At 32.8% G+C, this 27,990-nt stretch overlaps 1 protein-coding gene across 1 annotated transcript; it reads left to right on the forward strand.

Moving 5' to 3' along the window:
* Window positions 1–21,829: 21,829 nt before the first annotated feature.
* LOC132627483 (ethylene-responsive transcription factor RAP2-4-like) lies at window positions 21,830–23,853 on the forward strand. Its single transcript, XM_060342853.1, has one exon. The coding sequence runs from the start codon at window positions 22,432–22,434 to the stop codon at window positions 23,497–23,499; it is 1,068 nt and encodes a 355-aa protein (XP_060198836.1). The 5' UTR covers window positions 21,830–22,431; the 3' UTR covers window positions 23,500–23,853.
* Window positions 23,854–27,990: the final 4,137 nt, after the last annotated feature.

The raw sequence follows: 27,990 nt of genomic DNA on the forward strand, positions 1-27,990 counted from the left end.
GTTTGTGTCTAAATTATAATGATCTGCTCAATTTTCTTCCATATCACAAGTGTGTCTTTAGCGGAATTTTGTGATAGCCCACATACCATCAGGCTTAACAATTCCTCGAAGCAACCACTCACAGCCTTGATACCGTCGTTTACAAACTAGCCTCCATATCTTTGAGGTTGACTGATGCACCTTAAACTCCCTCATGTCCTTAAAACAATAAATTTTGACAGCTCGTTGCAAAGCTTTTTTGGATGCGAACAACATTCCCTTTGCAAGGTAGCACCGATCTTTGTTGAGATCCTTAGGTTCAATCCAAGTTTTTAAGCGACTATCATAATCTTCTCTTGTGAATACAAATGCATCATCACGACCCTGCAGGCTATCAAGATAAGGGATATTGTTAGAATGCCACTGAATTGGGCTTTCAGAAGTTGGGTTTTCAGTCATCGATGGTGGTATGTGGTGGTGTATTGGTTCTTGTTGGTTTTGACTTTGAGGAATATTGTTGGTCATACCAACTTGAACATCGTCATCGTCTTCATCATCGGTTACCTCTGCATTATTAGTTATTTCATCGTCATCACTTGATGATGACTCATAATAATTAGGAAAATCTTCATTATTAAGTGCATTCATCCTCCTACATGAAAAGTAACATATTTTAAATACCAACATCATACATATATATAGATAAATTAACATCATGGAAACGCTCAAAGTCATGTGCCTGACTCATACCAGTCTCGGCAAGCTCAATCATCCGTGCTGCATACTGCGCCGTCTCGGGGGACTCCGTACGGGCAGTGCTCTCATAGCGCATCGTCTGAACGGTCCATACCTGCATATGTTTGCAAATATTAACAATTGAATAAATTTGTAAAGTAGTACATAAGACGATGGTTTAAATTTAATACTAATAAAACTTACCAGCGCCTCGTACGCTCCTGCGAGAGCTACATATCCCAGGCCATCTGGACGACGCCTAGAGGGGTTGCCAATAATAATGTGAGTGATCCGCATGTACCACTCCATGTACACATGGATGGGAGTGTCATGTCCGACCATCGCTAGGCTCGCCATCCTCACATCCCAACTCTGGACCTGCTGCTGCATATGGAGTCGCCATGCATCATCGACGCCCGTACGCTCGTCCCTCGCATAGTGGTCATGCTTCCAAACCGTAGCCACGGGTATATTCTGTACATACCCAAACTGCCATAACACGCTGTCGGGCGCGTCATACTCAGCGATATCCATATATATCAATGGACACCGCGACATCCACATGTGCTGACCAGCCCTACAAAACGCCGGCAGCTCATCCAAATTATGATCATACGGCGTCCATATAAAAGCCTGTAAAAAGAATTGAACTAGTTAACAACAAAAGACTAAAATAGTAGTTATGTGGTCTAGCGTGTGAATCCAAAATATGAACATACCGTCTGCGCCGTCATGCGGTCTAGCTGATCCCTAAACGGGAGAAGGCTGTGGTGCGTCTCCACACGTCGGCGTACGCCTCGCGACCATCTCCGCGCGTATGGCATCGGGACAGTAAGATAGTCAGCGGGAGGGTCAGCTGGTATGGGCTGAAAAGGTCTCAACCTAGTCCACACCCATATCTAATATAGTCAATTAAAAAAAAATTATTAGTCATCGTTTTAAAAAAAAATATTTTGTGTATAATTACACACACTTAAATATATTACCTGAAGAAGCGAGCAAAATGCAGGGACCTCTACCCTCGTGCCCATAGAACATCGGCAGAATCCTCGATACATGTAGCCCAGCACAGCAGCGCCCTAACTATAACATCCTATCTCGGCGAGATCGTCGATATACCGAAGATACCTTAAGCTCATATGCGAACCCGAAGTGTTCGGGAATAGGGTGGCCCCGAATATGATGAGCAGGTATAGACGCGCACGTCGATCAACATCAGCCTGAGGCGTGTCCTCTCCAATCGGATGCTGCATGTCTGTGAGGCGCAAGTGAGAGTAAAGGGATGACAACAAAAGCCGACTCTGGCTGGAAATATGACCATCCAGAGCCGCGAAACCGGTGAGCCTAATCAACTCACCCCGGTAAGGCGGCAGCACATGAGGCTCCTCAATATACAATGGGCGTCCATCAACCTGTAGCCCATAAATGACCTCCACATCCTGAAGGGTAATGGTAGCCTCACCGGTGCGGAGATGAAATGTGTGCGTCTCCGGTCGCCACCTCTCAATCAATGCCATCACTAACGACCTATTGTGCTGTACCCGACCAACTTCGACGCACCGGTAGATACCGCCCCGACGTAGTATATCCAGGACACGAGGATGTGGGGGGTGAGCAGCTAAGATCTCCCATGCTGAGTCCCCTAACCGGGTACGGACCTGAGACTCAGGCTGCAGGTCGGATGTCCATATATGTTGCGACCTATGCTCAGGCTGAAGATACAGTAACTCTCGGTCGAAGGGCCCCGGATCAAGAGGGTGGTGATCCATCTATTTTACGCATTTTAAATAAATCATTAACAAGTAGTATTAGTATTAGTTATGTAATCTTTTATCGAATATTTTATTAAAGATTGTGGTGACCCATCTGTTTTACGTATTTTAAATAAATCATTAACATGTAATATTAGTTATGTAATCTTTTATAGAAAATTATATTAAGGGTTTTCAATCCTAAGCTACGGGTTAAGAATCCTAAACTAAGGGTTTTCATTCCTAAAATATAAAGATAAGTCAAATAATTAACAATTAGTTAGCATACAATTAGTATAGATAATTAATAAATAAACAAATAACTAACTAATCAAATAATTAACAAGTTATTATCATATATTTAATAAATAAACAATTAAGTAACTAATCAAAAAATTAATAAATTATTATCGTATATTTAACAAATAAACAATTAATTAACTAATGAAACAATTAAGAAATTATTAACAAATAAACAATTAGCTTAACAAAAACAAAATAAATAATTAGCCAGTCTAACAATTGAAATAGCTAGTCTAACAATTAATAAATACTAAAGTCGCTAATCCAACAATTAACAAATACTAAATAAACAAGCAATAAATAATTAACTAATTAACAATACATAAACATGTAAAAAAAAAAATGAAAAAATGGGCAGTCCCAACAGTGCACGGACTGCCCAAAAACGCAAAAGAAAAAAAAGCAAAACGAGTAATCCACCACAGTTATACAATGATCATGCTTAGGGTAATAATATATTTAACAATGTGATAGAAAATTCGTAGTGAAATACCTAGATTGAAGCTTTTTTTGAGTTTTTGAAATGTGTTATACGCCGCTCTATTCCGAAATCCAACCTTAGAAACTTGTTCCTACACTTCAATATACCAAGAATATTGAGTTTTGGATTGAAAAATAACACGAAATTACCGTTTTAAGGGGGGTGGGACCACTGGAACGAGGGTTTAATGGCGGTGGGGAAGGGAGAAGTCGGGTCAGGTGGGGAAGATGGGGTCAATATATGACGACCCCATTCACACACAAAATTCGTGCGTGAAAGGCCAAAACTGTGTTTTTGCAGTTTGGTCCTTTTATGCACGAATTTCGTGCGTGAATACTACTTATGTTTTTTTTTTTTTTTTTTATACTAGTTTGGTTCAACTTTTTATTTTTTGTGCTATTTAAGTCGCGGATTCCTTTCAGAACTATATACACAAAACTTCAAAATCACAAAAAGGAGCGATCCTGCTTGATCGTTATTTATCTTGGGCACATGAAAAACAAATAACATTTCCGATGATTTTGTTTGATCCATTTGAGAGTTCTGTTAATTTGACCAAAGCTTTTCAATATTTGTGAATTTAAAGCATCCTATGTGCTCAAGGTAGGACGACAGGAATTAACGAAATTAATCTTACCCCTAACTTAAAGGAATCAATGCGAAGAATATTCGAATTGTTATAAAGAGTTCTCCTAGAAGTTGCACTTCGCCTTTAAAAGTTGAATTATTGAAAACCGGTGTTCTCATAAATTTCACAAAATAACTAGAATTCCCACAATAACTGCGTCCAATAGTTATATTTCAGTGTACGGGTCAAGTTTGAATTCAACAAACTATTCATAGTTTAAGGTTGATAAGTACTGGCCGTGTTGCATCAAAATAGGAGATTAGAACCCTAACCATATCACTATAAGCACTAAATGTTGCGGTACTCTAGCACATAGTATATAATTTAATAACATGGTGTAGTATTATCACGTTCTTTCTCTTTTCATCTATAAAACTTAAGATTTTTGTTTGCACACTCAACATCTTCCCCTTGAACTAGAAGTTCCACATGGCCCATCTTGAATTAAGTTTACGAGACCCATCACCTTATGCTTTATTTAGAGATTTCCGGTGTTCAACCACATCATTCGAGTATTCATGGTCGTCAAAGCTCACTGGCTTCTTTTTGTATAGGTGTTTCAAAACTACGGGTAAAAATAGTAAACCGACTATAAACAGGCAAAAACACTAAATCGGGCCCACGCGGCACACTAACATGCCTCTCACCAAATAATTGGCTCTATGATAATTATTGGAGTAAACTAGCCCAAAGATAATGGAACACAATTACTCATAAATCTCTTAGGGCCTGTTTGGAAAGCCATCCAGGTAATTGGAATTGGGTGTAATTACACAGTTTAGCATGTTCGTTTGACCAAGTAATTACACAGTTAGGTGGGAATTAGGTGTAATTGACAGGGTGTAATTACACTCTCCAATTCTCGGGGGGAGGGGGGGGGGGGGGGGGGGGCGCTGAGAATTGAGTGTAATTACATGGTTACTTTTTAGTTTGTTTATTTTTTTACTTTAATTTCTTTTTTATTTTTACTTTTTAATTATTTTTATTTTTATATTATTTACTTTTCATTTTCTTTCTTTTCATTCCCAACCTTTACTTCTTGGGGTTTCATGTAATTGCTCATATTTTTTTATTTTATTCATTTAGCATAACCGTGTTATTATTCTAATATTTAAAAATACACCTCTTAATATTGGAAAGAATGAGTCATTAACAAACTTGACATATAACGAGTGACGTTATTAAAGTAGAATTTCATTGTGAATGAGGTTATAGACTTATATTTTTCGTTTCTTTTGAATTATTTACTTAAGTTACGTTGGAACTTACTTATGCAATATTGAAATTTGACATAAGAGTATTATGTTGAACTTTTTCTTTTGGATTTTGAATTTAGGTTATATTTCCAATTTTAAATGTTTGCCTTCACATTGCATGTTGTTTATTTTTTACTTACATTTGATGGATATTTTGTGTCAAACATTTGAATAATGTTATGACATTATATTTATTAATATTATTTTTTTGTCAAACATCCGACCCATGACGTTCTCACAAAAAAATCTTCTTTTAAGTTTTATAATTAATTAAAATTAAATATTAATTTGAAAATATATATCAATTATTTTTGTTACAATACTAGTTATAAATATATAATTATTAATTGATATATTTTCAAGAAACAATGTGTTATTAAATAAATAATTTAATATCATTTATAAAGGCAATATTTTTTAAATAATAATTTTAATTTTTTATAATTAAATTTTATTTTTAAATTAAATTGATTGTGTAATTACACTTGTGCAACCAAACAACATGCTTGTAATTACACTGTGATTACGTTATGATAAACAAACAGATCGTTGTAATTACACTACTGTGTAATTACTACCCTAGTAATTACACCAATTCCAATTACCAGGTGGCTTTCCAAACAGGCCCTTAATGTTCTCCACACTCTTCATGATTCTTCAATTCACATTTTACTAAAGAAAATAGATAGCATTATCCCTATTTATAATAGTGCAAGACTTACTTTAACTAGAAACTTGACTTACTTATAATTACGACTACAAATCTTATTTGAACATAAATAAATAAAACTAACATATATCAAAGCCTAAGCAATTCTAATTAATTTCCTATAACTTTAAATTAGTCTTCCAACAAAAAGCTCTTAATGATATTGTCCATTTTAATTTGAACAATCACACATAATTTTTCTCAAAAGCTTCGTATCATTGAAAGTGTAATAGCTTTAGTTTGTTTGTTCGCAAACTAAACAGTGAACAAGTGGATGGAGGAGTATATATATATAAATAAACCTTGGAGTTTGGAGAAAAATAGAGTACAGTAAGTAAGGTTAAAATAAAGGAGAGAGTTGAGGATGTCGGAGCATTGACCGCAGACGCACAAAAATTCGAGCGTTCACACAAAAGCAAGACGTTAATAAAGAGAGTATCTTAGACAGTAGTACATATGCCAAATCAGCACAAACGTCTACGCCACTTCTTCATTTACTAACTCCAAAATATTTTTGACGTTCTACTTTTCCCCGTGTTTTGAATTCTGTGTAAAACGCGTATCCCCTTTAAGGGTAACGCCAAAAAGGAGATATAGAAAAAGTTTCAGAAGAAAACAGAGAATTAGACTGCCTATTTTGTGGAATAAGCTGGCATGGACGTGACTATTGTGTATTTGGCATGACGGAAAATATCTTTTCTGAAAAGGTTTTTTGGCTTTTTGACTAAAGAGTGAAATGTAGGAGTATTTATTAAAAATTAATAATAATATTGACGAATCAAGTAGTATTTCGATTATAGCCTGTTTGGCCAAACTGTCAAAAATCTATTATTAAAAGTACTTTTTGAAAGATTTATTTTTGAAGAGTAATAGATCGTGTTTGACAAATTAATTTGAAAAATATTTTTACCAATCTTAGAGTAGCATTTTGTGTTTGGTCTAGATTAGAAAAGTGATGTAAGTTGCTTTTCCTGCTTTAGCAACAACTTATTCTACGACTTAAAATAACTAAATTTTTTTCTAAAAGTTTGAACAAGCATTTCAATTTCTTAAATAAATATTTTTTCTATATAAAAAAAACATTCACTTTTGACTTCTAGCTATAAGTTTTACCTGATAGCCTATAAAGCGTAAAAATATTAACTTCGATTTTAAAATTAATAATATTATCTTGATGTTGATTGAAACAGTGATACAAAGGACAGTCATTTTTCCTATTTGTCGGAAAATGTTCTCCCTTGAATTTCATCGTCAAAACTTTGCATCGCCAGCCACGGTCATGACTTTATATTCACCCGTGACTTTATATTTACCCGTAGTTTTAGGTTTTATGTCCACCAAAATTAAGGTACTTTTATTATCTACAAAATTTGTACTATATTTCTTCTCCCATTACGTGGATAATATGATGCATTGATAATTTGATACTTGAAGTTATTTCAGAAAAGCTTATAACAATACAAATATACAATACAATCGTTATTTTCTTATGATTCGTTAGGTTATATTTTTATTTTGGGTATAAGTAGTACTGGTATAGCTTTACACCGGAATTTTAGTATGTTTAATATCATATACATTCAATATGAGATAATAATACAAGGATTAGCTATACCCAAAAAAACAAGTAAAATAATAAATTCGCCCTTTATCCAAAGCCCTTTTCAATTTTCTCCAAGAAGGTCAAAAATCAAAATCTTGTCAAGCTTATCCAGTTTAAAGTCTAACACATGTTTTAGATTACACATCAAATTTAATTTGTAATATGATAAGCCAAACAAATTATTAGAAAAAAAAAAAGGCCAAATTGAATTATATTGCATAAATCCAGTTATGTAGCTAAACTTAAATAAAGGAGGAGAAAAAAGTCATAAGCAACAAGAAAATCTCTTAAATATATCCCTTGTAGCTTGACTTGCTTACCTTGTTTGTGCTTTATCTACATTGATATGTTATCAGGTGTGATAGACGCTTCTTAAGATTAAGACTAATTATCAGCCTTTTAATTTAGATATCAGCACTATCAAAAACTTGGGGTGGGATTCATAGGATTTCTCTAGATTTATTTAAAAGTTTCTGATTCGAGTCCTGATAATAAAAAAGATTATATGGTAAAAATCACTTCTCTTTTAGTGGGCTACAAAAATACAAATCTAAATTAATTGAATATATAAACAGAATCGAACACCAAATGAGATTTTTTTTTTTTTTTTAAAATCTCACGTCCCACTTCAAGAAAAAAGTGAAGAATATTGGTGCCTGGCAACTAGCATTACAGAATTATTGCCTCCAGTAACTTCAACTTGTTAGTCATAGAAAGGCATGGTATTTATTCGATCAATATTTCCCTTACTTGAGTTTGTAACGAAAGAGCAACCCCCCTCCCCGCCCTGCGATTCATTTATTTGTCACGATGCTTGTCAAAAATAGTTGTTCGAAAGACTAAGACAAGAATTATTATATTTAAATTATTTCAATCGTAGCATTAATTAAGTGGTCTTTACTGAAGCGAAATAACTATGGTGAAAGAGTAAAGAATAAATAATGGTAAATTAATCAGTCAAATAACTCTTATTAATAATGTTTTCTTAAAGGACATGTAATAAAATGATAAGCAATAGAACCAGAGGGCATATAATTATGAAAATATTGTAAAATGAGGAATACATGTACTTCTCTTGAAGGTCTGATTTTTTAGAATTTACTTTCTCATATATTTTAAATGTTTCTCTTTTATTTGAGTAACAATATTAACATCTAAAACTTTTCATGTATTGAATTTCATTTTGTTGTCATACCATTCCTCACAATTTTCTTTTATGATTATGAATATAGAAAAACATATGTAGCACTACAATAGCCAAAAGCAAAAAAAATAAAAATAAAAATTGATCATTCTTTTATAGTTCTTTAATACAAGATGAAAACTCTTTAACTTTTACTGTGCCTTCAACTTCAATTTTAGCTTTCTGCTGAACAAAATCGAGTCCGTGGCATTTTGCACCCTTAATGTGTGCTCTTTTTTTCAACTTGCACCCTATTCTATTTTTTTTTATGATTTAAACCCCAATCTCTTTATTTCCTTGCAAAACAATAAATTCACCCTTTTTATAAATTTATCATGAGGGCAAAATAGGAATACAAATAATATATCTTTTTTTCCTTCAATTTATTTATTTTATTAGAACTGCAACAACAATAAATTTTATTTTCAAAGCTCTTTTTTTATTTTTTTATTTTAAGTGATATTTCTCTATCAATAGTTGCTAAACATTTGGAGTTCTTATTGTTACAAGTTTGTCGTTTTTCCTTTATAAATTAGTAGTAATTAAATTATAAAGGAAAAACGACAAACTTGTAACAATAAGAACTCCAAATGTTTAGCAACTATTGATAGAGAAATATCACTTAAAATAAAAAAATAAAAAAAGAGCTTTGAAAATAAAATTTATTGTTGTTGCAGTTCTAATAAAATAATAAATTGAAGGAAAAAAAGATATATTATTTGTATTCCTATTTTGCCCTCATGGTAAATTTATAAAAAGGGTGAATTTATTGTTTTGCAAGAAAATAAAGAGATTGGGGTTTAAATCATAAAAAAAATAGGATAGGGTGCAAATTGAAAAAAAGAACACACATTAAGGGTGCAAAATGCCACGGACCCAACAAAATCAATAGCCAAAAGAAAAAAATGTACAAACAAACAAAACATAAAATGCTAGTACATACTTCTTGTTAGTTAATTTTTTTCATTTTAATGAATGAAGAGAGAGTATAAAGCCAGCGTTCCCCAACCCCTGGCTAACAACTACAATCAAGCATCCCAACTCCCCAGCGCCTGGATCAGAGACGGATCCAGAATTTAAATTTTATGGGTTCAAACTTAAGATTTTTAGCATTGAACATAATGAACTTAAGATTTTTAGCATTGAACTCATTATGTTTTTAAAATTAGGAGTTCATATATTCTATTTATTGCAATTTTAATAATTTTTTATATATAAATTTAGGTTCCGCGTCGAAAGTTTAGGATTCAGTTGAACCCCTACCTTGTGGGCTAGATACGCCTCTGGCCTGAGCCCCCGTGAGTCACGGTGTGGGTTTAATTTTAACCGGCAAATATATTTTCCCGATGAAAGATATTTTTTTTCACAAAAGAGTTTATGTTTTGTACACCGTAAGTGTAAATAATTTTTACTTATTACGTCGTTCAAAGGGCATCTACAAGTAAGCCTCTTTAAAATGTTAGATTCAAATCTTGAAAATAAGATATTTTACCTTTTATGATAAGTAAAAATGATCGAATGGTGTAAAAATTATTTACGTTGAATTTGTATTTAAATACATTCAAGCATAATATTATTTTAAATATTTTTTACAAAAAATATAACCAAACAGAACTTTATTTCAACTGCGCTTTATAAAAGTCAAAAACATTTTGCATCATGGCCAAACGCCTACTTAAGCAATGAGTGACGCACAATAAATGCCGGCTTAAAAAAGCCATGAAATAAAAGATACCAGCTAGTAGGTTAGGAGTACTTTTTGCCCCTTTAGCCTGACAACTAAAATGAGAACATAAACTTTATCAGAGTCTGGATTAGTGGAATTGATTCACCATTTGTTCATTTCTTAAATTATTCTTGTTTTGGCAACGTATTATTTTCGTATAGTCTGTGCCTTGCTAGAGATATGACAAGTCAAGATGACTTTTCTAATTAAAAAGCATAAGAAGTTAAGAACAGATAGATAGACAATTTTTTTTTTTTTTTGCTTATCTATGTGAAGTCTTCTCTAGCTCACAAGATTGACAAACAAGCTGCGTGCACAAGTATGACGGCTCAGAATTAAAAATAGGTTTGGGTTCCTCAATTAATAATTTACTTATAATATAAGTAGAAGACCCACAGGACATGCTCCGAGTTTGAAGAATGAAAAATTGAAGAATAAATTCACCCATATAATATTGACTCAAAGTTCAGGTAAAACTAACTCAACCACACTCTCCTCAGGTTTGCGGCTCACCATATATGTCTTTTTCTTTTCCTTCATATTGTTTGGTTAAAGAACTTTGACAATAAAAGAATTCAAAATTCATTTGACGCAAATGCTAAGGTTTGATTTATATTTCTTAATCAAAATATTATTTTTATTATTTTCTTTTAATTGTATCATACACCTTTTTATTTAATACTAGAAGGTTCCTTCATGTAATATTCCGATTTTCAAAATTATTCAATAAAATTTTGCACTTGGATATTTTCCTTAATTTTTATTTTTATCATTCGATATCTGCTCGATAAATTCAGATTGGAGCGGAAAATTTTCTTTTTGGGGGTAAACTATTCCGACCAAAACAATTTCATACCCAAAGCTGGAAACATTGACCTTTGATTAAGGATAGAAGATATTTAAGACCCGTTTGGCCATAAACATTATTCACTTTTTTCCGGCAAAAAATTTAAATCCAATTTGAAGTTGTATTTTAAATTTGAAAAATAACTTATAATAGTACTTACTTTCCAACTCACTTTTTACTTTTGAAGTTATAGTTAATTACATTCGAATATGAATAGTATTCCAAATATTCTTTGTAAAAGTATAATCAAACACAACTTTATATTCAACTCCAACTCCATAAATACGAAAAAAAGTAAAAAATATTTGAAATCTACAACCAAAACGCCTATTTACTATGCCACCGTAACCGTTAATTGTATGTTATTCATGTATGATATGAAAAAATATACATTGATTTTTTTCTATTGGTGCAAAGAGTCAGCCACGTGAGCATAGGAGATCGTATCCAGTTAATGGCGCCGCAAATAAATGGAGTTTCACTTGTGAGAAGAACCCTTTCCACGCACCCCACACTTTCTCTACGCCGCTATCTCCGCCGCAACCCAACTATCCCTTACTCGCTCAGTTTGAACTTATTACGATTTGGAGAGTATACGCGTGGTTCTTTAATTACGTTTTGTTTATTGTTTAAATTATAAATTATCATGAATTATAATACTTTTTATGTAGTTTTTAAATACATACATTTTATTTTTACAAACTTGAAAGATCTATTTCAAATTTACGGTCAAAGTTATAAAGTTTGACTCTCGTATCTGAAAAGGTTCACATAAATTGAAACGGGAGAAGTGTATCTTTTTTATAAAAATAAAATATTTCGTCTAATACGATGTAATTATAACGGTATTACTAAAAAAAAGAAAATCAATTTATATCTGATCCCTGTTCAGGATAATCACCAGCTTTTCATCTAACCCTTCACGTGACGAGGGGCGGATGCAGTAAGAGCCCAGGGTGTTCGGGTGAACACCCTGGGCAAAAAATTACAGTGTATATTTAGGATAAATTTTCTGTGTTCATGTACATATATTAACTTTTGAACGTCCTGAATATATATTACAATGTATATTTAGATCCACTTATATTTTCGAATACCCTGAGTGAGAATTCTGGATCCGCCATTGCACGTGACTCGAATCTTCAACTTACTAGTTGATGATGAATTCTAGCCTTCATTCATTAGATACAACACAATTTGATGCTCTATGTTATATCTCCTTCTTCTTCTTTTTTGGGTTACATATATCACCTTCTTCTGTTACCACGAAAATGTAATACATGAATTAATATTTTTTAAAATAATTTGGAACATAATGATTACCGTTATATGAAATAGCGGTAGTCATAATAATTTTAATCCAACACTTTCTCTTTACGATTAATGGGTTCAATCGTTGATTTATTAGCCTTCTTTCTCACTAGAGATAAAAAAAAAAAAAAAAGTGATTCTTCTTCTCTGTTTTAAATAAAGGAAAATTAGGATGCTACTTTCTCTAGTGTTATTGGTAATGAACTGCTTTGGACAGCTAGCTAGCTCGTTTTAATTTATATTTTCAGATCATTTTATCTTTTAAACATCATATATAATTTCCTTATATCTCGTTGATAATCACTGGCGTAAGTTCTCATACATTTTGAGGTTAACAATATTTAAGAGAAAAAGTCGACAACTTTAATTTAGTAATTGGGATTATGCTTCTCACGACATTGCAATTTTTAGTAATCACAAAGTAGCCGAACCTAAACATCATGTATTCCTAGCTGTCTTCCTCTCTTTTGCTTTAACATTTAAACTTCCCTATTCAAAGGTATATGAAGTTGAGGTAGAAAGTCTCCTACAACAAAGAGTAAAAATGTTGAAATAAAAAAAAAATGAAATGAAAAAGATGAACACTGATCTCAAGTCGGACCAATATTAAAGGATATACATCATTAGAACTAATATGAATTGATTCAAAGTAAGCGAATTGTTTATATCATAATCAACAAAAGATAAGCACAAATGATGACCATCAATAACTAAATTTGTATAAACAAACTACTAATAAAACCATAAATTTGAAAATGCAGCAGAAGTATCATTATTCATCTCTAGAGGTGATGTCTTCATCACATTACCACAACACTGGAAAAATATTGATTAACAACCACAATCAACATCCAACTCAATAAAATTATGGTTAATGCACTAGTTTAGATATGAAATTATGAATATTATCTCTGATAATTTCATTAAAAATATTAACATCCTGCTGTTTATCTTTCATTCGGAGCCTCCATCAGAGACCTCACTTGCACATTGTTTTATAATTTTTGTGATGCAAGGATATCATAATTTACTAACCTAATCATGTCACTAACAAATAAAGTCAATGCTAAAAACAAAAGCCGAAGAGGAAAGACAAAACAAATTTTAAAAATTAAATAGGAATATATGAAGTTATAGTTTATCTTTACAACTCCCTCAACTACTCTCACAACATTATCATGTGACTACCCCATGATTCTGTCATCTGTGCAGTTAGAATATGACAAAATGATTTGAATTGCGCTTATTTTATTACTCCTATCATTCATTCAAGTTGAAACATTGTACCTGTCTATAAAATTCGAAAAAAAAAAAAGGTTCTGACTTTTTCAAATATAATACTACTTACATCTTCGTGGTCACGAGTAACGAGCCCATGACTCTATTTATATTGATGTCTAAATGTGTTCTTCACAAATTTACCTGTAATTTTCACTAGAATCAGTGATGGAATTACAATATAATAGGTGACTTAACGTAATTTTAGTAGCTTTTTTCTCAAGTACTATAAATATATGGAAAAAAAATACTAGATATTGTATGTTAATATCGAAATGGTTATAAAAATTAATAAATTTCAAGTTTTGAATCCGTCACCTATACAAGGTTCTCGTTAGGCTATATAGTTTGGCAAAATCTTGACGAAAGCTGTAACATATATTTTTCCATAAATATCTTACCAGAACAATCCACTAAATACAAATAGGAGAAAAAATGTGGTTAATGTTGGATTTAAATCAAACCCACAAACAAAATACAGTATATTTTTTCACATCACCAGATCATTTAAACTGATTGTACAGTCAAACCTTTCTATAGTGGCAGCGTTCGTCCGGAAATTTCATGGCTACTATAGTGAGGTGCTGTTATGCATGTATACTGGCATTCAATATTTAGATCTCATTTAGCTGTTATAAACAAAAGTACGCAAACAGTTAACTTTTTGTACTTTTTATGTTACAAACGAAAACAATATACTTGTAAATTTTAAAATCTCAATTGATTTTCATATCTCATAACTAAAAATTGAAAAGACTAATAAATTACTACTAAATCCATAACTAGTTGTACCACACAGATAAAGAATTAAAATCTATGGAACATATGCATTTTAAATAAATATTTCAAATTTGATGTAAGAACTCTATAATTGTAGGCTGTTTTGTAAATTCTAGTCTCTTAGTGATAATATAACGCTTGAACTGACGAAGAATTTTGTCCAAACTTTCAACAAAAGGAAATTCAATAGCTTTCCCTTGAAGGTTGTCTAACTGCTTAACAGTTGACTCTTCTATCTCCAAGTAGCACTAGGTTGAGGCTCTTCATCGACACTTTTGTTGTCACATAATATATTTCTTACAAAATATTATTACACGCTATTTGAGTATGACTGTTATAGAAAGGTAATGTTACAACGAGTGTACCGCTATAATGGATGTCATTGCTGTTATAGGCAGAATGTTGTCATAGAGAAGTAAAATATAACATGAATAATCGGTTCCAGAGAAAATCAGGCCGTTATAGTGAAATGTTGTTATAACGAATGACAATTATAGAGAGGTTTGACTGTAATAGGATTTTATTCTAGCTATTACTTGTAGCATGCTACTTTTCTATTTCTCAAGTCACCATAATTCTGCCCATTATTATAAGTAAACTTAATCAGATAATATAAAAAATCTGTATATTGAATCATTGACTACACAATAACTTCAATTCCTCTATATATTGAATCATTGACTACACAATAACTTCAATTCTTATAAAGTATATAAAGATATAATGTGTTCTTAAATAGAATAGCGTATTTCAATAATATAATAAGAGCGCAAGATTTGAATTACACGTTAGTGAGATAGACCTAATTAAGCCCGCCAACCGGTCCGGTTTTACCGGTTCAAACCGGTAACCGGATCGGTAAAACCGTTTGTTATATACCGGTCCGGTTTCAATTTTTTTGAAACCGGAACCGGTTAAACCGGTAAAACCAGTGGAATTTAAAAAAAAAAAATTGTTTGTAGCCGCTGGCAGGCTGGCAACCCAATGGACCGTTGGGCAACGGTCCATTTGCAAAAATGGCCGTTGCCAAACGGCCCCAACTCATTCTTTGCCCCCTCAAACCCCCCCCCCCCCCCCCCCAAACTTTTTTTTAACACTTTAACCCATCCCCCACCCCTATATAAACTCCTCTCCATTTTCATTTTAATCCACACCAATTCACTCTTCTCTTTCTCTCAAATCTCAATCTCTCAATTATAGTTACATTGCAACAATTAGTCACTTTAAATTTCTCTCAAATAAATATTATAATATTGTTGGTGGAGTTGGTGATTTTGCAACAATCCGAAGTAGTTTTGGGGGATTTGCAATTGTAGCCGCCTTCACTTTGTTGAAAATTAGTCCGGCAATTTGGTACCTTCGTTCCAACTCTATCTTTATTTTTCGCAATTTAATTTACGCAATTTAATTTGTTGCAATTCATTTTCTTGTGATTTATTTGAGTGTGATTTAAATTAATTCTATTTAATAATGGCGAAGAGATTTAGACGTGGTGCCGGTAGTAGTGGTATTGTTAGGCGTGGGCTCAATGAGGAAACATTTGTGGAAGAAACACCTAATTTAGGTATTGATATTGGTGGAAATAATTCACTTTTAGGTCATGAGGCAATGCAACAACATTATACCGACACTTTTAATGAAATTGATGATGATGACGATGAAACACAACCCCCCAAAATCCCATAGGAGATACATGTCCCGCACAATCACATACACAAGACAAACCGCCTAGAACTCGTAAGCCAACCGCTAAAATTTGGAAATTTATGAGTAAGGATAGGGAAAGCCAAACAGCTAAATGTACCCTATGTGGACAAATATTTGCTTTTAAGCAAGAAACTAGTAAGGATGATGGAACGGGTACACTGAATGGTCATATGAGAAAGAAACATATGGATGTTTGGGGAGAGCAAACGGGTTCAAATGTGGGAGGTATTCAAATGACGATAGACCCACGAACTGGTAAAATTTTTAAGTATGACAAGAAAAAAGAGCGTGTAGAAATAGCTAAAATGGTAGCTTATTATTGTTTACCATTTTTCTTTCCTTCAGGTTTGGGGTTTGTTACTTACATTCAACGTTGTTATAATCCGTTATTTGAGGGTATTCCTAGAAGTACTTGTAGAGCGGATGTTATAGATTTGTATAAAAAAATATAGATTTTATTTGCGCCATGTATTTAATTCTTTAAATTGTAATGTTTCTCTTACCGCTGGTTTGGGTCTTAATCTTAACAAGTTAGATTTTTTGCTATTACTTGTCATTGGGTTGATGACAATTGGGTTATGCAAAAAAGAATTATAGCTTTTTTATATGATGAAGGAAAAGGTCGTCACGATGAATTTTTTTTAGCGGATTCAATGTCTACTATTATGAGATTTTTTAACATTTATAGAAAAACACTTTGTATTGCTTTAGATAATGCTTCTAATAATACAAAGGCGATTGGTCTTTTAAAAAGAGAACTAAACCCTCCGCTAAGAAATATTTTTCATGTAAGATGTAGTTGTCATATTTTAAACTTAATTGTTAAAGATGGTCTTGTGCGTTTTGACGATTCTATTCAAAAAGTTAGAGATGCGGTTGCGTTTCTTTTTGTAATGCTAATAGGGGAAGAATTAGAGATTTTAAGAATGCTCGTGTGAAAAACAACCTTAGACCTAGAAAAATTCAAGTAGAAATTGAGACTAGGTGGAACTACACTTACATTATGCTACAACAAGCATATGAGTATAGGATTCGCATACAACAAGTTCACAACAAATATAATATTAATAGTGATGATTGGTTAAATTTTACGAATTGCGAAGATGTTAAGGAATGTATTGAACTCTTAGAATTTTTTTTATAATGCAACTCTTGCTTTTTCTAAACAATTCTATCCCACGGTAACCGGAATTTTAGCCTACTTGGCGGAAATAGCTAGAGTTTTACAAGAGTATAAATATAAACCCGGTTATCAAGCGGCTATTTTTGATATGACAACAAAATTTAAGAAGTATTTTTTCCCATCCCAACTTTAATTATATTGGGTTCTCTTTTAAATCCTTGTTTAAAAGTGTCTTATATTAAAGCATTGGTTGGTCAAATTTATACATTTTTAGAAATTGAAGCGGGAGTTCAACCATCTTTAGCTGAAGCCGAACTCACTATTGATGACGAGTTTAGAAAAGTTTTTACTCATTATTCTAATTTGGAAGAACATGCTACACCCGTTGCTCCACGCCCTACTACTTCTCAAAGTAGCAAAAAGGGCTTGTCAGGTTTAAAAGTTTTACATTCACATCCAACTCCTTCTTGTAATGTAAACTTTGATGAATATCACTTTTATTTGATGCAGCCAAATGTGGATATCAAGGAACTAGATGAGTTGGACGTCTTAGCATGGTGGAAGAAATACAAGGCAAGTCATCCGATACTCTCAAGAATGGCTTGAGATATCCTTACGGTTCAAGTATCAACCGTGGCTTCGGAGAGTGCATTTAGCCAGGGAAGATAACAAATTGGAGACCATAGACACTCGTTATCCGGCTTTAGCTTGCAAGTACTAGTGTGCATTCGCGATTGGATTAGATCGGAGCGACGCAACCAAAACTTAGAAGCGGAGGAAGGCGAAGAGGAAGAGATTGAAGATTTGATAGCAAGTGGACCAGACCAAATGGAAGACTTTGAAGATATCTCCATGGCCGAATATGATATGGGGGAAATTAACCAAATGATTGAGAATTGGTGATTTTATTATTCTACTATTTCTTTGCAACTCATGTATTATTTGCAAGTTAAAAAAAACTACATCTTGCAAATAAATGTTATCCAAGAATAAATAAAATATATGGCTCATTGAGCTTTCTTCTATTTACTTGTGTTCATATTTTTACTTATATTAAGTTAGGAATATACCTAAAATATACTAAGAATATACTTATAATATACATCTACTTAAATTAAAAACTAGAAAGTTATGTACTTGAAAAATAACTAAAATATACTAAGAATATACTTATAATATAAATATACTTAATTTATAAAATACGAGCGTGTAGAAATAGCTAAAATGGTAGCTTATGATTGTTTACCATTTTTCTTTCCTTCAGGTTGGGGGTTTGTTACTTACATTCAACGTTGTTATAATTCCTTTATTTGAGGGTATTCCTAGAAGTACTTGTAGAGCGGATGTTATAGATTTGTATAAAAAATATAGATTTTATTTGCGCCATGTATTTAATTCTTTAAATTGTAATGTTTCTCTTACCGCTGATTTGGGTCTTAATCTTAACAAGTTAGACTTTTTTGCTATTACATGTCATTGGGTTGATGACAATTGAGTTATGCAAAAAAGAATTATAGCTTTTTTATATGATGAAGGAAAAGGTCGTCACGATAATTGTTTTTTAGCGGATTCAATGTCTACTATTATGAGATTTTTTAACATTTATAGAAAAACACTTTGTATTGCTTTAGATAATGCTTCTAATAATACAAAGGCGATTGGTCTTTTAAAAAGAGAACTAAACCCTCCGCTAAGAAATATTTTTCATGTAATATGTAGTTTTCATATGTTAAACTTAATTGTTAAAGATGATCTTGTGCGTTTTGACAATTCTATTAAAAAAGTTAGAGATGCGGTTGCGTTTCTTTTTTGTAATGCTAATAGGGGGAGAATTAGAGATTTTAAGAATACTTGTGTGGAAAACAACCTTAGACCTAGAAAAATTCAAGTAGAAATTGAGACTAGGTGGAACTACACTTACATTATGCTACAACAAGCATATGAGTATAAGATTTCCATACAACAAGTTCACAACAAATATAATATTAATAGTGATGATTGGTTAAATTTTACGAATTGGGAAGATGTTAAGGAATGTACTGAACTTTTAGAATTTTTTTATAATGCAACTCTTGCTTTTTCTAAACAATTCTATCCCACGGTAACCGGAATTTTAACCTACTTGGTGGAAATAGCTAGAGTTTTATAAGAGTATAAATATAAACCCGGTTATCAAGCGGCTATTTTTGATATGACAACAAAATTTAAGAAGTATTTTTTTCCCATCCCAACTTTAATTATATTGGGTTCTCTTTTAAATCCTTGTTTAAAAGTGTCTTATACTAAAGCATTGGTTGATCAAATTTATACATTTTTAGAAATTGAAGCGGGAGTTCAACCATCTTTAGCTGAAGCCGAACTCGCTATTGATGACGAGTTTAGAAAAGTTTTTACTCATTATTCTAATTTGGAAGAACATGCTACACCCGTTGCTCCACGCCCTACTACTTCTCAGAGTAGCAAAAAGGGCTTGTCAGGTTTAAAAGTTTTACATTCACATCCAACTCCTTCTTGTAATGTAAACTTTGATGAATATCACTTTTATTTGATGCAGCCAAATGTGGATATCAAGGAACTAGATGAGTTGGACGTCTTAGCATAGTGGAAGAAATACAAGGCAAGTCATCCGATACTCTCAAGAATGGCTCGAGATATCCTTACGGTTTAAGTATCAACCGTGGCTTCGGAGAGTGCATTTAGCCAAGGAAGATAACAAATTGGAGACCATAGACACTCGTTATCCGGCTTTAGCTTGCAAGTACTAGTGTGCATTCGCGATTGGATTAGATCGGAGCGACGCAACCAAAACTTAGAAGCGGAGGAAGGCGAAGAGGAAGAGATTGAAGATTTGATAGCAAGTGGACCAGACCAAATGGAAGACTTTGAAGATATCTCCATGGCCGAATATGATATGGGGGAAATTAACCAAATGATTGAGAATTGGTGATTTTATTATTCTACTATTTCTTTGCAACTCATGTATTATTTGCAAGTTAAAAAAAACTACATCTTGCAAATAAATGTTATCCAAGAATAAATAAAATATATGGCTCATTGAGCTTTCTTCTATTTACTTGTGTTCATATTTTTACTTATATTAAGTTAGGAATATACCTAAAATATACTAAGAATATATTTATAATATACATCTACTTAAATTAAAAACTAGAAAGTTATATACTTGAAAAATAACTAAAATATACTTATAATATAAATATACTTAATTTATAAAATACGAATTTATAAACTTAGAAAAAAATTAAGTTATAATTAACTTAAGTTATAATATATAAGTATATATAGTATACATATAACTTAAACATATATATAAATATATTCTTATTATATTTTAGGTATATGTAATATAACTTAAGCATATATATATACGTATATGCTGCCTGTATTGCTGTTAGTCAATTAATATATAAACCTTACTTATAAATAAATATAACATATGTAAATATACCTACAATATACTAATAAATATTATAATATATATATATATATATATATATATATATATATATATATATATATATATATACAAAAAACAAAAAAACAAAAAGAGGTTTTGCCACTTTTGAATCGGACCGGTTCGGTTTCGGTTATTTAACCGGTAAACTCGGTTCCGGTTTTTGAACCGGAAACCGGCCAGTTTGTTAACCGGTTACCGATCCGATCCGATTCAAACCGGTTAACGGGCTTAGATAGACCTACCACCTGATCTTAAATGTAATTAGGTGGTGTGTAGATTGAGGACGAATTTTTATTAAGACCTGTTTGAACATAAAAATTATTCACTTTTTCAAAATAATTGCTTATGAAAATTCTAAAGTGAACTTGAAGTGAAAAACAACTTATAACTATTTTCAACTCACTTTTCACCTTTGAAATAGTATTCAAATTTGAAAAATATCAGTCAAGCATGACTATTATTCTCAATATTCTTTGAAAAATGTATAACCTAACATAATTATATCTTCAACTTCAACTCCATAAATTCCAAATAAGTGAAAATATGTACTACAACTATGGCCAAACGCCTACTTTTCAATATTACTAAAGATGAACAAAGAGTCGTTGGAAACACTATTTTTGTGTTTTAAGAAAAAGAAACAAAAAGAAAAAACTCGAGTGTGAACACTTCTTCCAGTCAACAACCGCACAAAACATTCAAGAAAGAGAGAGCTGAATGTAAGCTGACAGGTGTGAGTGACAGGACCCGCAAGTTGCCGGTGGTAAAATCGTACGTGGCAACCACCAACTGGTTCCAGCTTCTCAAACTGTAACGTAAAAGAAAGTCTTGTTTAACAAAGACAAGTGGAATTAAAGAATAAGAAAAGTGTAATTGCAATTAAGAAAAACACAATTAACTAGGAGGGTTAAGAAGGTAAAACAGTGGGCGAAAGTAGTATAAAAGGGGCAGTGGAGTTGATAAAGGCCACAACAACAACAAAAAAAAGAGTGAGAGGCTGAGAGAGATATATTCATCCCATATTTTTCTCACACCTGCACACACCACACACTTTAAAAAAAAAATCAACAATTTTTCAAAAATTTGCAGTTTTACTTAATCTTTTTACTTCCCCCCTTTCTGTAATCATCCCGCTTCTTTGATCCCTTTCTGTAAACCATCTGTGTTTTTTCAAGAAGGTTTTCTGACTTTTGAGTTTGTATTTTTGAATATTTGAGGAAAAATATGCAAACTTTTAATTAAGAGAAAAAAAATTTCTTTAAAGCCAGGTGTTTTCAGAATCGAGATCTAGATAATTGACTCAGTATAGTTTCACTTTTTTTTTTTTTTTTTTTTTGCAAAATCAGCTTGTAGGGCTTTATTAGTAGTCCCTCAAAGTTTGATTTTTTCTTTCACAGGAGAAAAAAAGGGGTTGTTATTTGAAGACCTCTTTTGTTATCCTCTTTCTTTGTTTATAACAAAAATCACTAACCTGTTTTCTTTTATTTGACAAGAAACAGGTTGTTTTCTTTAACTATTTATTTTGTATTTGTATTTGTGTGACGGTATTTTTAGGTATGGCAGCAGCTATGGATTTTTGGAATAGTACATCTCTAGATGTTCAGTACTCATCATCAGAACCTATTAGTACTTCTGGTGGTGAATTAATGGAAGCACTTGAACCTTTTATGAAAAGTGCTTCCACTTCCCCTTCTAATAATAGTAATAATAATTATCCTCCTCCTATTTCCCCTTCTAATAATTTCCAATCTTTTCCTTCTTTCCCCCCTCCAACTCCTAATCCCACCATTTCTTACCCCTACACTTCTTCTTTTTACCAAACACCCCCTCCTCAATCTAATACTTGCTCCACTTCAACCGGGTTTTCGGGTTACCCAATGGACCAACCAGGTTCAACTTCAATCGGGTTGAACCAATTAACCCCAGATCAAATCCAACAAATCCAAGCCCAAATCAACTTCCAAAACCAACAACACCACCAGCAACAACAACAAATGATGTTCATTAACACCCCACAAAACGCTTTCCTGTCTCCAAGGCCGGTTCCTATGAAGCAAACCGGGTCACCCCCGAAACCCACTAAGCTCTACAGAGGTGTCAGACAACGCCACTGGGGAAAGTGGGTTGCGGAGATCCGTTTGCCTAAGAACCGGACCCGGCTTTGGCTTGGCACATTCGATACTGCTGAAGAGGCTGCTTTGGCTTACGATAAAGCTGCTTACATGCTACGTGGCGATTTCGCTAGGCTTAACTTCCCTCATTTAAGCCATAAGGGTTCCCTTATCGGTGGCGATTTCGGAGAGTATAACCCTTTGCATTCCTCTGTTGATGCTAAGTTGAAGGACATTTGCCTCAGCTTGGCGCAAGGGAAGAGCATCGACTCTAAGAAGAAGAAAACCAAAGGGTCTTCGGGTCGGGTCGGGTCGGAGGTAGCGGTGAAGATGGAGGAAGAGGAGAGTAAAGTGGTGGAAGGCGGATCCGAGAGTGACGGGTCGGGTGGATCATCGCCGGTGACTGAGTTGACTTTTCTGGAATTTACTGAGGAAGAGTCAACATGGGACATGTCGGAGAATTTCTTGTTGCAGAAGTATCCATCTCATGAGATTGATTGGGCAGCTTTATAAAAGGAAAAAAAAAATTAGCAATTATGTTTAGGTCTAAGAGTCTTCTTATGTATTTTTTTTTTTTTTTTTTGTAATTTTGCTTTGTTTACAATTGTTAATGGTGTATTACGTAGGTCTTCTTATTAGGTCAGGGGATAGTCACTGCAATGGAATTTTTGGCAATTGCAGGGCTTGTTTTGATTTTAGTAGTTGGTCCTGTTATTAACATGGGTCCTTTTGAGTTTTCGTATTTTAGGTTAAAATCCCAACTGGTTAGCTGGTATTTTTTGTCTTGGCTAGGCCAGTGGATTTGATGCTCTGTAATGTTATGGTTGTACTCTTTTGTTAGTAGTATCAATATTTCTCTAGTTGTAACTTTTTCTTGCAGTTTATTAGTTCTGTTAAACCTTATGCTTATTTTCAGAATTAGGATCTTCCAATTCACCCAAGTTTAAGGTTCGGAGAATTTGTTAACTGGGTTTTGTAAGAGTTCAAGTGATTAATAATGATGTTTCTTGTTCGCATAAAAAATTTGGTGCCGCTAATTAGAGCGACAATTTTAACTTGAAGTGTGTTTATAACGTGATAGAGTTCTTGATTTTAACCTTTTCACACAACCATAGACTTCATAATCCGATTGGCAATTCGTAGGTGTGATGTGAACTACTCCTACACAGCTTAGTGGAAAGCACTAAAGTGAATTCTATCCATAGAAATATAGTAAGAGGTTAAATAAAGGACATCTTAAGTGACTACGTTTATATTGTCTATACGTCGTTTTAAGATTGGGATAGGCATGACAAACATATCGTGAAAGGTATTTCAGACTTTACCCCCAAATACTGCTATAGCCCAAATATGGCTTATCTTAATCCAAGGCCATTTATAGCCTCTATTCACAAATTGTATTATTTCAACTGTCATGAAAAAAGTTCAGACTTGACCTTTGGTCATGAAGTCATTAGCTTCACTTAGTTTTAAAGTGTTTGTATAAAGGGTTGCGATTCGAACCGAGTGAACGCATCTTAGAGAAAACGATTGAGCACTATGAAGATCACGAGAGCCGTGAGGGGTTTGCGAAGATAGGATTTTTTTTTTCTCTCAAGATATTCAAACATTTACTATACATATCATCAAAAGATTGATCAGTGGCGGAGCCAGGATTTCCGCTGAGGGAGTTCAAAATATAAAAAAGTAAACGTACGAAGAAGCCTAGGGGGATTCAACATCTACTATATATATATACATAAAAAATAATTTTAACCTTGTAAAAACAGTATTTTTTTCCGTCGAGAGGGTTCGGATGAACACTCTCGGCTCTATGTGGTTCCGCCACTAAGTATGATTATCCGGTGAGAAGATTTGGATGAAACCCATTCCGCTTATTTTAGGCTCCGCCCCTACAGGCTACAGGATGGAAAATTGAGGTTCGAGTTTGAGAAGCATGTATCTAGATTTGAAGGCAAGAGCTCCATCTCAAACTGTCATATCAGATGTTTTATTTAGCGTGCATACGAAATTGTGAAAGTACAAGTGTTATCTATGTATCACAGAGAATTTAATCAAAATCAACCATTAATTATTTTAATGAAAAAAAAAAGAGTACTATAACCATTACTTCGATCAACATCGTGAATTCAATTACTAAGAAGTGTGCGCTTTGTGACTCGAATTTTGGAACCTTTGTGAAAATTTTGGGTATTGCTCTAAAGACCTTCCATATGGCAAGGAGATCATAACACACATTATATGCACAACATACCCTTTTTTTCGCCTTAATGAACAGTAAAATTTTCAACAAAGTAGTATTGTAAAAGGACACAAAATAATTTTCTCAAGACAAACTTTTCTAAAAGAGTTTACTTAAAACTTCTAATATAATCTAATTATCTCAATATCATATGTTCATACTTGTAGTCTAGTCTAAAATTACCAACTTTGTGTTTTCTCACTGCCAAATCCCGTGACCAAACGCAGCCGAAAATAGAGAAGCATTAATTTACCGACCCTCAACCAGCTGGATCGGACAAGTGTTTAGACATTGAAGAGTAGATAGCTGTCCTTATTGTTCTAGCAATAAAATTACCTGCCTAACTTCTTTGCTAATTTTGCATAATACATATTAGGTCCATTATCCTTCATTTTTCACGAATAGAAATAAAAGATTTTTCTAGATACTAACTTATATGAGTGGAAATCGTCTGTGAATTTGGGTAAGAGAAGCTATTTTTATTAATTAGAACCTACAAATAAGTGATAGAAGTTTCGATTATAGTCACTAAAATATAATTCCAATCCAAAAAAGATAGAAGGAAAAGTTGAATGTGGAAATAAAGGAGAGAAAATATTAGTAAAACCAAATATTCAAAAATGAAGTAAGACTCAAGATTTTGATCAAATATGAAATTAATACCAAAGGATGGCTCATTAAATTATATGGGTCCGTTCAAATCAACTTGGATGTTACTTTTAATTGTGAGTAACGCGTAAACCCATTAGCCAATTGTAGAGAGGAAAACAAGTACTCATCGTTTTCACCATTAATATGTACATTAATTACACCTCAAATTAAATAATTAAAATAAATTTTCACAATTTTTTTCCTTGCAATAAAGTAATCAAATACTCCCTCTGTCCCATATTAGTTGGCCACATTACTATAAATATCCGTCCCAAATTATTTGTCCATTTACAAAATCAAGATAGAAATAATTAAGTTTTTCCTATTTTGCCCTTAACATTATTTGCTTTTTAAAGTAACCAATATTGATTCTGAGCAATTAATTGGAGAGAGATAAGGGTAATATAGTAATAATATACTCTTATTTATGAGTTCTTAAAGGACGTGTAAAAGGGAAAGTGGAGAAGTAATATGAGATGGAGGGAGAACGTTTTACAATAAGTTTTGTCCTATGAATTTTGACAATCATACCATGCTCTAATGTTTTTACCGGTTTCATCATTTCCTAGTTGACATGATATTCTGAAAGTTGATCAGATAGTATGGAGCATATGGTGGAGGACACCAAGATATCAAATCGATAGTTGACTTGTTGTAAGATCAATAATGTTCAAGGAATGCACGCTAGAGATCCCGCTGCATGATCTTCAAAAATTGACTAGAAGATATTTGAAAACTCTACATTGAAAATTCATGCAAAGAACATTTGGATGTTTGGGAATTGTGAAGATTAAGGACGCACAGCCATGCATGTTAAGTTCTTTCTGGAATTAAGTTTGAATCTTTTCTTAATTTATTCATCAGTCTTTATAATAGCCTAGGTTTATTTCATTAAAGTAGCTAATGTATTTTGAAACAAGAAAACTCTCCAAAGAGATTTGCAACCTCTTGGTTTTGCATTCAACATCGGATTACATGTTTTCAATAATAGAGATTCTTTAAGATAATCTTCTTTTCAATTTTCTTTACATCTAGGGTTCTAATTTATTGTTCTTTGAAGACAATCAGGTTAATATCATTTGTTGCTTAATTGAGACGTTCACTTAGGTTCTAGATTTTCTTCTGTCTTTGATTATTCAGACTATTTCAGTTACTTTTTATCGCAATTTTATCTTTACTTTTCTTTCAAGTACTACCATTCTTTGCCATTTTATTTACTCCATCTATGGTGGTCGACCGACTCTATAGTCGTTTTCTCATGTATGGACTTTTTCTGAAATGTCACACTCATAGCTCAAGAAGGAAACTAGTGTATTAAATATATCTCTTCCCTGTTCATTTATTCCGTGTTTGAATTTAGTAGTAGGAGTAAAAGTTTGTTGCAGGGTTTTGAAGCAACTTGGGTGGAATCATATCAATCTCCGCATCAATCCCACATGGTTTATCCACTAGACACGAAAGTTGTTGGGAGGCATTAATTACTATCATTATGATTTGCTTTCAAATTTCGGACGTCGTTATAATTATGGCTGCACTTTTTAATCACCAACCTAGCCTTTTCTAATTAACCAAGATTTCATGCACATTTTTTTTTTTTTTAATAAAAGTCCACTAGGCTTTTGGCTTAGGGCTAATTTTATAAATTTTATCAAAAAATCCAGAGGTTTGTACAACTCTAGCCAAAAGGCTAATGAAAATACAAAATTTAAACTAATGATCAAATTAAGACTTATGGATCTTTTCGGAATTGAATTGAAAAAGGGAGCAAATAATCTGCTTTCAACTGGTTATGCTACAATTGACATTGTAATTTTTTTAGAAGTACGCTGAACATGTGACCCCATTAAGATGTAGGGCCTAAAGTACTTGTATTTGTTGATCCAAACTAGTTTGAAATTGATACTTCCTCCATCCCAAAATAAGTATCATCTTAGCAAAAGTTACATTGATTAAGAAATCAATAAATATAATATGAAATTTACTAAACTATCCTATTTATTACGATTTTTTGAGAATTGAGCAATGTTAAAGAGGAGTATTTCTTTAATGCTAAGGGCATAGTAAAAATATTAGTCTTGAATTTCTAAGATAGACACTTATTTTAGTTTTTT

The sequence above is a fragment of the Lycium barbarum genome, chromosome 2 (assembly GCF_019175385.1).
Source record: "Lycium barbarum isolate Lr01 chromosome 2, ASM1917538v2, whole genome shotgun sequence".
Classification (NCBI taxonomy): domain Eukaryota; kingdom Viridiplantae; phylum Streptophyta; class Magnoliopsida; order Solanales; family Solanaceae; genus Lycium; species Lycium barbarum.

Excerpts from the sequence above, each read along its gene's own strand:
- LOC132627483 (XM_060342853.1), top strand. The coding sequence starts at position 22,432 with ATGGCAGCAGCTATGGATTTTTGGAATAGTACATCTCTAGATGTTCAG.